This window comes from Drosophila virilis, chromosome 3 (genome assembly GCF_030788295.1).
Source record: "Drosophila virilis strain 15010-1051.87 chromosome 3, Dvir_AGI_RSII-ME, whole genome shotgun sequence".
Lineage (NCBI taxonomy): Eukaryota > Metazoa > Arthropoda > Insecta > Diptera > Drosophilidae > Drosophila > Drosophila virilis.
In genome coordinates, this window is record NC_091545.1 from 7,303,847 (window position 1) to 7,319,434 (window position 15,588).

Consider the following 15,588-nt stretch of genomic DNA (forward strand, 5'->3'; position numbering starts at 1 on the left):
AAAGCTTTAAGCTTTAAGCTTTAATAACAAAATCTAACTAATTTTAAAAGCACATAAGTAAAACCTCAGCAGTAGAATAAAGCACACTTAAAAGTGAAGGCTATTCTGGTGAGTTGAAGCTGAGCAGCTGTTAATTATACAAATTTCAGTAAATGGTAATAGTAGACAACACACACACACGCAGGCACACACCCACTTCAAGTGTGTGTAGATTCTTATGCTAATGCGCTTATCTGCAGCTCGCAAATGCCAACAGGCAGCAGGCGAGCTGGCGGGCTGGCGAACCGCAAGCCGAACTCTTTTCAAAATGTAATGCAATTTCACAGCATATTAAACAGCTGGAGTCTGTGCCACAAAGTGAGCTCACCTAGTTGCAACAGTGCAACAGTTGTTGTCGTTGCCACCGCAAATCGCAAACAAATTTTCAAGCAAACTTTACCGGCTAGAAGATACGGAAGCCAAGCAGCAGCTGCCTGCCGGCCGCCAAAAGGTGAAAAGCCAATCATAAGTGAGTGCCGGAGTAAGTGTGAATGCGACATTGGGTGTGAGTGTGAGTACCTGTTTGGGTACTCATGAACTCGCAGAATGGCTAATCAATTGCGCGCACTTTGCGCACAAATCAAATTACGTAGCTGCCACCCCTTTATTTTGCCTTTTTTTATGCGCTTTTGCACAAAAGTTTTTTGTAAGTTCAACTTTTGCTCAATTTGATTTTTCAACAAAGTACGCAAAAAGAATAAAATATAAAAAAAAACAAAATGAAGCAACTCCCAACTTTTACCTGCGTTCTGCGTTTCTGTTCTTTTGCCTGTCGTTAAACAAACTTATCCAATAAAAGTTTGTCAACATTGATTTAAAGCTGAGACGAACGCATATATCAAACAAAAAACAAGGCGGCAGCTCGCCCACTATCTGTGATGTCTGTTTGTTTTTATCGTGCTGCCAAACATACTGCGATCATGTGGAATTAGCAGAGCTATCCTGAAATTTTTGCAAATCAATAGATTTTAAGTATTATTCAAAGATAATAATGGATCTACTGAAGTGAGTGAATAAGTAATATTTAAAATCTTTAGATACAAAATGAGCCATTGCAGGGCTGGGTTATACATGCTAAATATGTATGTTATCCTATTCCAAACACACCGAATTTTTAATTCTTCTTTGTACCACATAGATTATTCCATTTCTGAAATGATTGACAATGTATTAATTATATCAAAGTTATACTTTTGTGCATGCATGCGTGAATGTATACATGTTTCCATGTATGCATGTTGCATGTTTGCATGTTTGCATGTATGCATGTTTGCATGTATGCATGTACGTCAGCTCCTTTATTGCAAGCAAGGCCTAAGTTAACTTTCCACCTCGCTGCAAATTAAATAAATAGTATTCCTAAGCAGTGTCGTACTACTCAATTCTCATAACTGTTATGAACTGTTATGTGCTTGCAATTATCTAGTATGTATATACGATGCATTTACATATGAATGTAAGTATGGATGTATATACGTACACATGCATCTATCCAAATTTGCGTGTACGCATGCAGCATGTTTTTTTTTGTATTAATGTATGCCTAATTTATTCGTCTTTCACTCTTCTCTCTAAGCGTTAAATGAGTTAAATGTTTCAAAGATCTAAATCTTAGCCTAAGATTAAATATTTTAAAACAATGTAAAGTCGGCATAACTCTCTCTCTCTCTGTTTTCATAGCATAGATGGCAGCTCTGGCTTGCGCACAATTCTTCTCATAAATATACCACTTATTATACACTTAAGCCAGCTTTCATTTTAGCCAGAACAACAAAAAGTGTTAAGCATGACGCATAAGTAGGACTAGACCAGGCACAAGCCTAGCCAATGGGCAAAAGTTTCCATTGCAACAACATGTTGTTGCCATTGTTGTTGCCGATGTTGTTGTTGTTGTTCTTATTGCTGCTGTTGTTGAAGAAATGCATTTACAGTTATGTAGAGAGTTGGTGTCGTGTTGCTGCAGCAGCAGCAGCAGCAGCAGCTTCTTGATGCACATCTACTTAATACTTTAATAGTTGCAAAAGTTAGCCCGGCGTTCGCTTAAGTAGCTGTTACTTTGCTTGTTGAACCGTTTGTTTGTTTCTCTCCTTGTCTGTTTGGATGTGTGTGTATGTGTGTGTGTGTGTTGGTTGTGCGCGGAATACCGTCTTTAGGTAGTGCTTAAAATAACTGTAAAACTGCCAACATAAATCTAGCCACAACATCTTTTATGTTCGCACTAGCAAGAAGTTAATGTTAATGCCATTTGCCCCAGTCCAGCACGTGAGCGCCAGCATCTCGGCCAGATCTTGGCTTTAAGAGATGAGATTAAAAAGTTACAAAAAAAAAAAAAAAAAAAACAGGAAGAGAAATCATAGAAAAAACAAACAGCAAATTGACGTGTATCTTTTGCATATTGAAAAGTAAAATTGTGTTTGGCATATTAAACGAAAATCATTCGAAAATCGAAAGCAAATCTCCACTCAACTTGTCTGAACTTCCCTTGCAATCCCCAACCCCACGGCGAATGTCGAAAAGTGATTTTTCTTGTTGGACTTTCGGCTTAGCGACGCAGCAAATTTCTCTAGCGACGTCTGCGATTTTCATAATAGGTGGAAAGTTTGGCTGCGGGAAACGGAAATCCACTCGATTGATCGCATACTTAAATAAAGTAGCGGCCATTGTGTTATTTAAATGTTTGTCATTGTACGCAAAATGATTTTAAATAGCACAACATTCAGAGACTCAGACTTTAAATATTTGTTTAGTTGAGGTATTCGACCATATTAAATTCGAACAATTTGCGTTTGAGTCTTACCAAAATAATTTATGCCAATTAAATATGTTGTTATTTATGCCATGTTTGGAAGCACAAAAATGTTTCTTGCGCATACAAATTATTTATTATTATTATTATTATTATTATTTTTTGTATCAACTGTCAATTGCATTCTTATTGCATTGGCAACTGTTTGCTTGGCGCGGTTACCCTGCTGCCATATAATACTGTTGACATTTAATTATTATTGCAAAATATCCGCACGAAAATATATTATATAAATATTTTACTTGCCCGAAATGAGCTGTAATTCAAGCTTAAATTTTATGTGCTGTCTGTCTGTCTGGCTGTCGACCAAAGGCAAACCGCAATATTTTGCACAATGCCAAGTGCTCCACTCATTTTTTGCCATTCGTTCCAATTAAATAAATATCTACAGAACTTTCAAGGGATATTCCAAAAGTATTACACGCAAAAAATATGATTTTTATAAATATAGTGGAACAATTTTTTAAAAGAAATTTTTCCAGCAAAGAAACATAAACTTACGAATGTTTTATGCGTTGTAAGTTGTTTTGTTTTGGTTGAAAATATAAAAAAAACGTGTTTCCATCGCAGCCGGTAGGATTCGAACCTACGCTCCCAGAGGGAATCTGATTTCTAGTCAGACGCCTTAACCGCTCGGCCACGGCTGCTATGAATAGAGCTCAAAATTATTTCGAGCACTTTCAAGATACAAACATAATAAGATTAAAGGAAGAAGAAGAATATATAGTTAAGTGTGCTTATAAATAATTTAAAATATTTTACCTCTCTGCTGATAAAAGCTTTTTAATCAATTCTAAAAATAAGATAAGAACTTTAACCAAGCGCCAAGTTATTTATATGTTATATGTATGGAATTCTTTCACTGTTAAAACACACCTCGCACTTTGCTACAATATATGCATAACTATAAATATTATTAATGTGCGAGATAGGCACACACAAATTCCAAAGTGTCCATCGAATTTGCCGCTGCTAATGAGCCAAACGCAATGCAAATTGATAGCACTTTTTGTGGCTATACGCGAGCCACGCCTCCCTCACAGCTAGTTGTGGGTTGGCTCTTGTTGAGGGGGCAGGAGGGTTGGCTTAAGGGATTAGCATCATTATGCGCAGTCTATTTGTTTACTCCTTATATATATGTGTGTGTGTATACATATTTATGTTGCGGCGCAAAATGTAATTTCATGTAATTGTTTTTAATTTCCATGCATTTATAATTTAACACTCGCGACGCGCTTAGCGCCGCGCGGCTCTTGAGTGTCATGAAAAGCTCATTTACTTTGTGCCACATAAATTAACAAACGGTCGCCGTTTTGCCAGCAGGTTAGGAGTGTCGAGTGCCGACTGTCGAGTGCCAAGTGGCGAATGGCCGCACGTCGAAGTGTTGTCTACTTCAAAGCGACTAGCACAACGCGGCGTATGCGCAATGCGCTAATGAGGCGCGTTTCGTTTCGTTTTTTTTTTTTTTTTTTTTGGTGTTGGCGCTGGCGTTCCCGTGGCGGCAGCTCCCTTCTGTAATTATGCAAATTTTTAATGAGTGTGAAAATTGTATTTGAGCGCAACACGTGCCGCCGGCGACCTGACTGAGCCATCATTGACTGCGGCTAATTCTATTTAGCAGCTTTGGCTACCAATTCCCAACCTGCTGCTGTTTCTTCTCCTTCTCCGTCCGCTCATTCCCTGCTTGCACAAATCCGGCTCATGTGCGAGCCAGTTAACTGACTGCTGCTTGTTACGGCATTTGCTCTTTAGATTTATACGGATTTTGTCAAACAAAACATGATTCTGCACTTTTATATATGCGAACTGCTGAAAGCCGATTTCATGAAAGCGACGCACACTACATTGGCCTATTGAAGTGGCCAAAAGCTTTAAGGGTAAGCGCTTTTCAGTCAGCAGGCCACACACATATGTACACATATGCTTCGGGTCTTAGGGCAGGGGCTTGACTAAACGAACAGGTGAATATTGGCAGCATAGCTGGATCTCTATGAATAGAATTTCCAAATTTCTAATGGCATAATAACCATAAAATGCAGATGCGATTATTGGTAAAGCTAGGCTTGTTAGTTTAGGCGTTTAGCTCTTTGATTTAGTCACAATCCTTGATAGTTAATTATACTATTACAGATTTTATTAATTGAATTGAAATGGCCAAAAAGGGTAACATGTTTTTTTTTGGCAAATGTATGAAGCAGGTAAAAGACAGCATTTCCAGCCACATAAAGTACATTTATTCCTGGCCAGGATGCATTGATTTCGGAAGCTCTGAACACTTTTATGTAATATGTTTTCTCGACTTCCAAGCGGAGACTGAATAGAATAGTTATTTAAGTACAACAGCTAGCTACACATAATTTAGTATGTAGGTTCTTGCATAGCCAACTTCAATTAAGAATATTTCACTTTTCGTAACTTGGTTTTTACTTAAAAATTTAAAGAAAATATTGTTCCAAGGCAGTGCCTTGCTTAAAAAGATCGGACTATAAACATCGAAGCTATATATTCAGGACGGAATTTGTCATAGTGTGTGTATATAACTGGAGAAAGATGAAGCTTAATCAGCGTAAAATGCAGAAGCTAGCTCGAATGCTTCTCCCTCCAAATCTGCGCTAGTTGCAGTGTATCTTCTAGTCATATCCGACTATTCCCTGTTATCTGTCTTAACTATCAATCTGATGCCCGGTAAATAACAAAGTTTTTAATATATTTCATAAATTTCCAAATAATGAATGAATTAAGTTTTCATTTAATATAACGCATACGCCGCGTGCTACACAAGTTTCAGCCTGCGATTTATTTTGGCAAGCGGATTTGCAAAATAAACGCTTAAATGCTGTCAATTTGCATAAAAATCAATTGGTTATAGTTTTTTGGCTAACCAAGCCCGTGCGATATGTGAATGCGTAAATTGCAACTGTCTTTTTCAATTAATACAAATGCCACACACACACACAAACACACGCACAACAATGGCGTGGCAGTGGCAGACAAATGTGGCGCTTCGCTTAAAATGCAAATGCAGATTTTTAAGCCTTGCGGCAGCTTTTCGCAAACAGATTGTAAACAAATAAATGCCAACAGCAGAAATACAAAGACACCAACACACACAGCGGCACACCCCTATCCACACACATACACACACACACTCACACACACAAACACACACATGCTGACGCATTGAGTGGTCAGCGTTGTGGCAATCTGCAGCTGGATTCAGGACGCCGCTGGAGGCCATTGGCACAGTGCCTGCGAATGTGAAACGCGCAGCGCTTGACTTTACATATTTTATATACATGTGCATACATGTGTATGTATGTGTGTGTGTGTGTGTGTGTATGTGTGTGTATATTTATGTAAGGCATGCATATGCATAGTGTATTTTTGCGCCGGCAACGTATTTCACACTTAAGTGGTTAAATTGGCTGTGATAAATTGTCGCGCAGTCAAAGTTGTTGCCACAGTTGCGCTGCGGGGCACCTTGAGTCGCCCACAAGGATATGAGTGCCGGATGAGTGAGTGAGTGCCATGAGTGCTTATTCATAGTCTGTCTGAGTGCCTGCCGCTGACAGTAATCATAACGCACGCATCAGCTTGTATTTTTAGGGTCTGCCTGACATATGACAACTGGGAATTAATATGTGGGCGTCGGCAAATACCAAAATGAGACAAAAGTCAATGTCATAATGGCATATGTGGGCGTTCGTTAGCATGGGTGTGGCAACCCCAGACCATCCGCCTGTGAGTGATGGCAACCTTTTAGCCGCACAACCAAATTAAATGTCTAGCCAAAAATGTAGTTAGTCAACAACAGTCAGCGCGACGACTTACTGTTTGTCTTGATTAACCGAGCAGGCACCGTGCATGTCCCCAAACTGAACTTCTACTCAATTAGAGCATTGCGAAGTTAGCAAATTTTCCGCGCTTATCGCACCATTGATATCAGACAGCGTTGATGTGCATATCATTTTTATGGGCATTTCATGCAAAATGCTTCCTGTCACCAACGACAGCTCCAGCCGCAGCCGCAGCCGCAGCCGCAGCAGCAGCAGCAGCAGCAGCAGCCGGGCACATCACCAGCCACGGCGACATGTATGTGCCCTACGCTCATGCTGAAAATTTTCTTGCACATATATATAACATTTTCACAGACATAATTATGCATTTAATAATATATCCTATATTTCTTATTTTGAAACCTCATTTTTTACCCTAATACGACGTTGCAACGTAATTATTCAATCTAAGTTTCAAGCCTTTAAAGCTTTAAGCTTTAAGGAAGCTTTAAGTTGTACATTAATTTGTATTGCAATTAAAGTCGCTGTTGCCGTATATACGAATCAGTTTATATCCTTGAGCTGCTTAAATGGCGGCTTCTAATGCTTTTATGTATAAAGATGACTAGATTGTCAAAGCTTTAATCAATTTTTAAAGCTCTTAACTCAGATGCATTGAGAAAAAGTATCTATTTATTACTCGATGTCTGATGAAAGTAAGAACATAAGAGCTTTATGTATAGCTTAAAAGAAGCTTTAAGCGATTAGCTTTTAACTGTCAGCGAGTGTCTTTGCAGCGAACTACAGAGTTCGTTGTCATCCGTCCCCTTTTGTTTGGGTACCCCTGGTTCGTTTTTTTTTTGTCGCTCGTCGTGTGTCTTTTGCTGTCTCTAACTTGCCGGCTGACCGACTGCATTTGCAATTTATAAGCGTATATGTATCTGCGAGTATCTATGTGTCTAGTATCTGGGCATTTTTTGTGCACTTGTAGCTACACACAGTTTTTTAAAGCACAACTGACTTTCGTCTTGTTGTTGTTGTGTGTTGCTTGATGTGTGTTGCTTGCAAAGGGAAACAATGGAAATGTAAATTGTTTTTATGTCTTTGTTTTTAATTTTTCGCCGGGCAACACGATGCGACTCTGATATTCGGCAGGCCTCTGTGAAAGGGATTTGCTGCCGCCCGTTGCCCGCCGCGTTGCATGCCACGAATTTGCCATTTGCTTTTTTGCATTTGCCACTCAACAGTCACATTGCAACAAGCAAGCAGAACAATAAGAACGGTCAGACTTTTGGCTTTGCTGTTCGCTTAGGTTTTCATTGTCGCCGTTGCCGGAAAATGTTTTTCTATTTCATTCGTTTTTTGTTTTTTTTTTTGCTGTTTTGTTAATTTGCATACGTGCAGAACTTGCAGGCGAGCCAACGCCATTTTCGGTTGCTCCTGACATTGACGTATGAATTTACATTTGTGCTTGTATCTGGGCACAGCAATGATCAACCTGGGGGTTCAACAAACCCAGAACAGCGCAATAAAAGTGCTTTCATTAGCCGCCATTAGACAACTGGAATGTGCATCACATTTCACACGATATTAAATTGTGCACAAGGAGTAAGCGCTGTGAAAGCACTGTATAACCTAGCTTAAATTGCTTGGACACATGGCCCTGGCCTGGGAGTGCGTGTTTCTGCCATTAAAGTTTCATCAGCGCCGCAAACCTCGCCAAAATCCCCAAAGCCCCCGCGGCCAGGTCCTGGTCCAGGGGAGCGAGCTGAAGGGTCGCTTGTGCAGCTGATATTGTCATTACATGCTTCGAGGATATTTCTGTGGCGTAACCAAGGCAAATGTACTTTTGACAGTTGGACTCTTGAAAGGGTTGACCGACAACCCACACACGCACTCAAGCACACATATACACATAAACAGAAAACTTTCCACAATGCAAAAGATTTAAATTTCTGGCTCTGAACAGCAACAGCTGCCATTTGATAATGCCGCTGGGGGCCAAGCCGGGCCTGGACCTGGGCCTGGGCCTGGGCCCGTGCCTGCCCCTTGGCCATGTGGCCAAAACTCTTGGCCAGCCCCAAATTGCTGGGCTTACTTCTAATAGTTGTGAAATGATTTCGCTTGCAGCTAACTGTAGCAGCAGCAATAAATGTTAGCTAAGTGTTTAAATATTTTATCAATGTGGGATTTGCTACCGATCCAAATGTACATATTTGTAGCTGTATCTGTATCTGCAGCTAAGGCAATTGCATCTTCTATTGTTCTGGCCAATCAAAATATTGTTTATGCAAAGTAAATGTATTGCAATACCTTCGAGCTGCATTTCTACATACTCCCAAAGTCTTTATAGATATGCCAAATTGATTTCTTGCTGACTTTATATATTCATTAATTTTGATTACTCTACAGATTCTATTCAGGCATTAAAATATTTTGCAAAAACAACTTAGGCATTATATTTGCTTTTCAACATTAAGTATGACTGTTCAGAATTAAATTTCAATTAATTGGAAATTCAAATGTTGCTAGCAATTGAATAAGTGTGGCTAGCAAACATGTTGCTAGCAACATTTTGTGGAACTTATCTGACTGAAACAAAACCCAAAGCAACATTGGAAATTTTATTAACATCTAATGAAAGTTTAAATCTTAAATAATACCTAATAGATATTTTAGCCAGAAGAACGACAAATTCATTTAAAAGCCTGAATTCATATATTTCAAACATAATAAGGGAAATATTAGAAAATGTCACAAAATAATATCACATATAAAAAACTGTTAACAAATCTAAAGTTAGTTCTTTCATCAAAAATTATCTAAATATTTATTTAAATGTCAAATGAATCCTGCTGACGAGCATTATTAAAAAGAATTTCCACATGGAAATCAAAGACCTTTCCTTTTCAAGGACCTTTCGATTATTTACTACCAGAAAGAAACCCTAATAACTATAAATTAAATTAATTTAATTGTTGAATAATGAATAATATATTAAGTGCAATAGGAAACAATTATAAATAAATAGTTAGAACAAGTTAAACAATGCAAATGAGTTCGGAAAAAGTTGATCGGCAGCGATAAAAGTTATCGACTCGTAAAACACTTGAGATAGCTAATGTCCCCCAACGAGTTGAGCCATAAACCGGTTCTAATCATGGAGAGTCTATCGCACTTGCATTTGCCAATTGCGTTCGCAGTACACAACATGATCTTGGCCAGCATTTTTGTGTGTTTCTGCCTGGCGTCGGCCTTTAATTATTTTCGCCAGCGTCGCCAGCGCGGTTTTGTGGTGAATCTGAAGGGACCCTTCACCTGGCCCCTAATGGGCGCCATGCACAAAATTGTGCTGCTGACACCAAACAGTACGTAGAGATTTTTAGCTGAAGCCTGAAGTCTAAAGTTGTTATTTCAACAGATTTCTTTCAGCGCAGCGCCGACTACCTGGCCAAGTATGGAGCTTTCAGTCGCTGCTGGGTTTTTCACAGACTTTTCATACCAGTTGCCGACTGGGAGCTGGCGCAACAGCTGCTGCACAGTGAGTCGCACCTGGAAACGGGCCATGAGCTGATGAGCGACTGGCTGGGCGAAGGTGTGCTCATGTGCCAGCCGGAGCACTGGCCACAGCGACATCAGCAACTTGCCGCTCTCTCCAGCCCAGACAACCTGTTGCAGCTTACGAAACTGTTTCAGCAGCAGGCAGTGCAACTCTGTCAACAGCTGGAGGCATATGCCGCGACTCGCCAGCTCTTTGATGTGTGGCAGCCCGTGTCTGGCAACGTGTTGGACCTGATGCTGGCCACCAGCTGCGGCATGCAACCAAGCGAGCAATACAAGCAGGCATTTACTGAGTGAGTACGCGAATTTATTAAATTTTATAATATAACAAATTTAATAATAATATTAAAAATAATTAAAGTAATTTTAATAATGTTATATTGTAATATAATACCTTATCAGTTAAGTTCACGGCTCAAGCCAGGGGCGAACATTTGGCTCTGATTCCTGAACCTGCTGCTTCGCATCAACTCGAAATTGGCTGGAGTTTTGTCTTTTTATGCCCTTGAAGAAGGTATTAAAATTTTGTCATCATATGTGTATGAAGACACATCCTAGCCCAAAACGTCTGATATGTCCGTGTTTCCGTCCGTTCGTCTGTCTGTTTCTATGCGAACTAGTCTCTCAGTTTGAATGTCTCGACTCTATCTTGACCAACTCCAGTAAATACTTTTTAAACTATGCTGCTTATATATGTGAACGTTCTAATCTGGATAGCAATACTATATGATATAGTTTCATAAGAAGAATCGGGTTGTTTTTCAAGATATTTTTCATTAAGCTCAGCATTTACGAGTTTGACTATTCTCACATATCTGCAATTTTGTCTAAAACAATTCAATCTTTATTTTATAAATGCCCTTTGTGCTGAAAATATAGTTAGCTCTGCCTATTTTCATATACAAGATGCGGGCTAGATTTAATCTCTGCCAAAAATAGGTTAGATAATAAATATTGGTGAAGCTTAAAGTGTGGTCATGGTAAAAAGTGGCTTCGAATCGGTTTAATTCAAAACTGTTTTTTATCCCGTGTGTTTGGTTGACTATTTCACATGTATTTTATAATAATATCAGCCTCATAGAAATCTATCGCAAACGTTTCTTGAGCATAAAATCAGCCAACCGCTTTACCTTTTGGCTGGCATCTCCGCTGATGCGACGACGCCAGCAACGCCTCATCCGAATTCTAAACGATGAGAATAAACAAATGTTGGGAAAGTGGAGACAACAGCAGCTGATCGAGAGTCAGTTGAAGAGCGAGGGCATAACAATTGATCGGATTGAGCCAGCATCAAAACTGCAGCACCAAACGCTGCTCGAGGTGCTGCTGTCAGGCGGCAAACTGAGCGACACGGAACTGTGCGCCGAGCTGAACACCTGCAACTACCTGGGCTATCTGCTGTGCAGCTCGACGCTGTGCTTTACCTTGGTGCTGATTGCGCGTCATCCGGCCGTGCAGCAACGTTGTCTGGAGGAGCTGCGCAATGCACGCAGCTCAGAGGATTGGCAACTGCAGAGATTGCCCTATCTGGATGCGGTGCTTAGGGAGAGCTTGCGCCTGCAACCGCCACAGCTGATTGTGGGGCGACAGCTAAGCCAGGATTTCAACTACAGTATGTCAATTCAGGAATTGCTAAGGAGCTTCACATTCATGACACATTTGATTGCATTCACAGCTCACTCCTTGGTGGGAAATGGCGCTCTGCCCGCCGGCGCAGAAGTTTACATAAATCTCTACGAGCTGCAGCGTTCTGAGCCGCAATATGGCAATCAGGCGCATCTTTTCCAGCCGGAGCGTTTCCTGGCCCAGCCACCGCAACTGCTCAGCTTTGGCCTGGGTCCGCGCAGCTGTCCGGCTCGGGAGCTGAGCCTAAGCCTGCTGAAGGCGCTGCTGGCGCCGCTGCTGCTGCAGTTCGAGCTGCTGCCCTATGGCGATGCAATGCGTCCGAATCTGCGACTGGCGCTCGGCTCACGCAACGGTTTTCAACTGGCCCTGCAGCCGCGTGAGGCAATAGAAACTAAGACGATTGATTAGTATACGAGGACAATTTATATTCGAACAGTGGACTCCAATTGTGTGTATCGAAATAGTTTTATTGCCTGCAGTCCTCCTTAGACACAAGAGATACTTGGAGCTGGTGCCCTCGCTATAGATGTAGAAAGGCATAAGCCTTTCTAGCTTTGATTCTTTAATCAGATTATGCATATCTTTGAGCCCAAGTTCGGGCTCGAACCTCGGAATATTTTCATTCCACTTTTAGGCTTAGCTGAAGCTATTCTCTATTCAAAGCTTCATTGGATATCCAACTTCAATTGAAAACCTTGTTTATAATTAACTGATATTAATAACATTTATATAATTAAAAATACGACTTTATTGCTTGCTGTCGCTGGCGTCGTTGCGCCTGCGCATGCCCAGCTGGAAGCCGTTGTCGGAGCGCAGGACAATGTTGACCACCGGCTGCACTGGTTCACCCAGGGGCAGCAGCTCGAACTCGCGCACAATCTTAGCCAGCAGCATCTTCATCTCCAGCTGGGCAAACTTCTGGCCAATGCAGTTGCGTGGTCCGGCGCTGAAGGGCACAAAGGCAAAGGTCGCGGCACGTTCGCCGCTCTCGTGGCGCTCCGGCTTGAAGCGCAGCGGTTCCGGGAAATAAGCTGGATCATTGTGCATGCCAATGATGCCCATGATCACCTCGGAGCCAGCGGGTATAACACCATCGCCCACCTTGGAATGTGCTGCAAGCAAAAGGTGTTCTCTTAGCATGTGTCATCCCAGTTCTGGGTATCGCCCATTTACAGTACTTAAAGTCCGCTTGGAGCGTGCGTCCCACTAGCGGCACTGGGGGAAATTGACGCAGCGACTCCTTCATGACGCACTCCATGTACTTCAGCTCGCCCAGATCGCGCATATTGATCGCCCGATTGCGATCCGTGCCCAGCACCTGCAAAATCTCGGCCAGCAGCTTGGCCTGAACGTTGGCATGCCGCGAAATGCACCACAGGCAAAAGGATATGGCGCTGGTCGTGGTATCGTGGCCCTCGAACATGAACGTGTCCACCTCCTCGCGTATCTCCTCGTTCTTCAACGGCCGTCCATTCACGCTGGCCTGCAGCAGCACATCCAGCAGCGCCATACGGCGCTTGCTGCCGACTGCATTCTCGCACTCCGATCCGCCGCCCAGCTGCTGCGCCTGCTCCAGAGCCTGGCGGCGCCTCTCGATTACCCCGATGGTGAATTCGTGCATGGTGCGTATGAGCTGCGTTTGACGCCACTTCAGATGCGGATGCGTCAGCGTGAAGAGCAGCTCGTTCTGCAGATAGATGGACATAAACCGCCAGGCCATCAGCGCAGTGCATCTGTTGAGAAAGTCAGAGTGTGTTGCCTAATATAAATATGGGGTAAGAAAAGATGCACGAAAGGCTGCGAAACGCGTTCAAACTAAAGCGATTCTAGCCAGAAACTCGAGAATTTTAACTGTGAACCGAACCTGTAATCAGAACCTAACGAATTCTTAAATATGAATTGGTTCATGCGAATAAGATATATAATTTTTGTGATCTTTAAAAACAGATACGAATTTGGTTCGAAAAGTGAACCGAATCCAAGGCAGTATTCTCTTGTAACTCGAACCAGTTATCCGAATCGAGATCCGATCAAGCCTCTATATATTTCCTTAAATTTGCATAAATATCCCAAAGTACTTACTCGTTCACAGCATTGGCATAGGGCGTGCTCTCTGCCAGTTGGGCATTCACTTTGGTGCCCATCGCTGTCTCCGCAATGATGTCCAAGGCGGCCAGGCAGATGAAGGGATAGACATCGAAGCACGTTTGGCCATCGGCTCGCTGCTGCAGACGTTGGATGCAGATGCTCGACTGCTGGTCAAAGACCTCCACGAACTGCTCCAGTATCGAGAAGTGAAAGGTGGGCGTGATTATCTTGCGCCGCTGATGCCACACTCTGCCATGGCTCAGCAGGAGTCCATTGCCCAGCCACTGGCCCAGCAGCTGGTACAGCTGATGCTTGACCAGGTGCTCCTGGCTGAAGAGCAGCTGCTCATTGAACTCCGTATCGCTGCTGGTGATCAGCAGACGATTTAGGATCCAGACGCGCTGCAAATTTCCATGTTTCTCCACTTGCTTGCGCGACTCCCTTATAAAACCTGCGGTAAGCCAAGACGATTAAGCTAAATCATATAGATAAATATTAATAAGACCGTAAAAATACATGCACCAGCTACTACGGTAGCGATAACAATACAAGGTTCATAAGTGCTTCAATTGTTTGTTTATAAACAATTTTTATTGGCATGCAAAACAACAATGCAATGTGATAACATTTATAAATAGGTCCAGTAATCAATGGTATTTTGATAAGACTTCATTGAAGGAACATTAAGTACTTAACTTATCTCAGCTTGGTTTTTCTTTAGGTTAAATTCGAAATTCTTCTAATCTTTAAATCTTCTAAATTTTCAATTTTTCGCTATGTGTGAATTTTTGTGTACGCATGCATAAAAGTGAGCTAAATAGTTAGACTTTCTTCCAGTCGTGCACTCTGACCTCGACTTGTTTTTATGCACATAAAACAAATATAATCTTATTAGAGGCTTCACAATTCTAGAATTATTCATTGATTGAATATAGTTATAGAAAATATAAGAAAATTGTTTACAAAATCAATTTTAAACCAGTTTTTTTTCGAAGTCTCTGACCGAAGACTTACATTGGCTAATTAAAATTCAAATTTATACGAATATGAGCTCAGATTTTGCTAACTTTAAGTTTGTTGTAGAACAAGAACAAGACTAACTGGAACAATAAAATATTATTATTGATCCATGCATAGCTGCATTTTGTTCTAGTTCTAGTTAATTTTTCTAGGAAATGTGCGACAATCTTTAATTCGATTTTTTTTGAAAATTTTTTAAAAATTTATAGACGTATTATCATTACAATATCATAACTGTGGCCAATTTTTGTTTATGCGTTATAGAACTTTTGAATGCACTTTATTTTTTTTTTTTTTTTTTCAAATTAAAGTTATGAGCGTTTCACTGTCACATCAACTGCGGGTAATACCTACTCTTGGGATTCAGTTTGATCATGCGATGCACAGCTCCGATGACGGGCGGGCAATAGGGACCGGGCAGATTGGCGACCGCCGCCCGACGCGCCCCCTGGCTACGATGAAAGCGAAAGGCGGCCGTCAGCAGAAACACGACTATTGCGATCAACAGCATTTTGCAATATGAACTGGCTCCGGCTGTTCTACTAATCCGGGAATGCATAGGCGCCGGCTCTAGTATTAGCTGCTTATCTAATCATCTATTGCGGGCCAATTACGCCCGCTGCAGCGCAACCGCCCACTGCCACTCCCCCATCTGGATTCAGGCCGAACACT

At 41.5% G+C, this 15,588-nt stretch overlaps 2 protein-coding genes and 1 non-coding gene across 4 annotated transcripts; 1 reads left to right on the forward strand and 2 right to left on the reverse strand.

Moving 5' to 3' along the window:
* Positions 1-3,410: 3,410 nt before the first annotated feature.
* TRNAS-AGA (transfer RNA serine (anticodon AGA)) lies at positions 3,411-3,492 on the reverse strand. The gene has a single exon. It is a non-coding gene; the product is annotated as a tRNA-Ser (tRNA).
* Positions 3,493-9,817: 6,325 nt separating this feature from the next.
* On the forward strand, positions 9,818-12,399 carry Cyp316a1 (Cytochrome P450 316a1). Its single transcript, XM_002046631.4, has 4 exons — positions 9,818-9,989; positions 10,043-10,475; positions 11,256-11,794; positions 11,858-12,399. The coding sequence occupies exons 1-4, from the start codon at positions 9,833-9,835 to the stop codon at positions 12,214-12,216; spliced, it is 1,488 nt and encodes a 495-aa protein (XP_002046667.1). The 5' UTR covers positions 9,818-9,832; the 3' UTR covers positions 12,217-12,399.
* Positions 12,400-12,483: 84 nt separating this feature from the next.
* On the reverse strand, positions 12,484-15,588 carry Cyp4d8 (Cytochrome P450 4d8). 2 transcript variants are annotated; one of them, XM_002046632.4, is made up of 4 exons: positions 15,271-15,587; positions 13,891-14,347; positions 12,982-13,541; positions 12,484-12,920 (listed from the first exon to the last, which is right to left on the reverse strand). In XM_002046632.4, the coding sequence occupies exons 1-4, from the start codon at positions 15,473-15,475 to the stop codon at positions 12,556-12,558; spliced, it is 1,587 nt and encodes a 528-aa protein (XP_002046668.2). In that variant the 5' UTR covers positions 15,476-15,587; the 3' UTR covers positions 12,484-12,555. The 2 variants fall into 2 exon arrangements, with proteins under 2 accessions (XP_002046668.2, XP_032290539.1); XM_032434648.2 differs by having other exon boundaries at positions 12,789-12,920; positions 12,987-13,541; positions 15,271-15,588.

Bases quoted from the DNA above. Each gene is read 5' to 3' on its own strand.
- Cyp316a1 (XM_002046631.4), top strand. From the start codon at position 9,833: ATGATCTTGGCCAGCATTTTTGTGTGTTTCTGCCTGGCGTCGGCCTTT. The intron at 9,990-10,042 runs GTACGTAGAGAT...TTATTTCAACAG, and splicing joins TGTGCTGCTGACACCAAACA to ATTTCTTTCAGCGCAGCGCC. The intron at 10,476-11,255 runs GTGAGTACGCGA...TAATAATATCAG, and splicing joins TACAAGCAGGCATTTACTGA to CCTCATAGAAATCTATCGCA.
- Cyp4d8 (XM_002046632.4), bottom strand. From the start codon at position 15,475: ATGCATTCCCGGATTAGTAGAACAGCCGGAGCCAGTTCATATTGCAAA. The intron at 14,348-15,270 runs GTAGGTATTACC...GGCTTACCGCAG, and splicing joins GATCAAACTGAATCCCAAGA to GTTTTATAAGGGAGTCGCGC. The intron at 13,542-13,890 runs GTAAGTACTTTG...CTTTCTCAACAG, and splicing joins TATGCCAATGCTGTGAACGA to ATGCACTGCGCTGATGGCCT.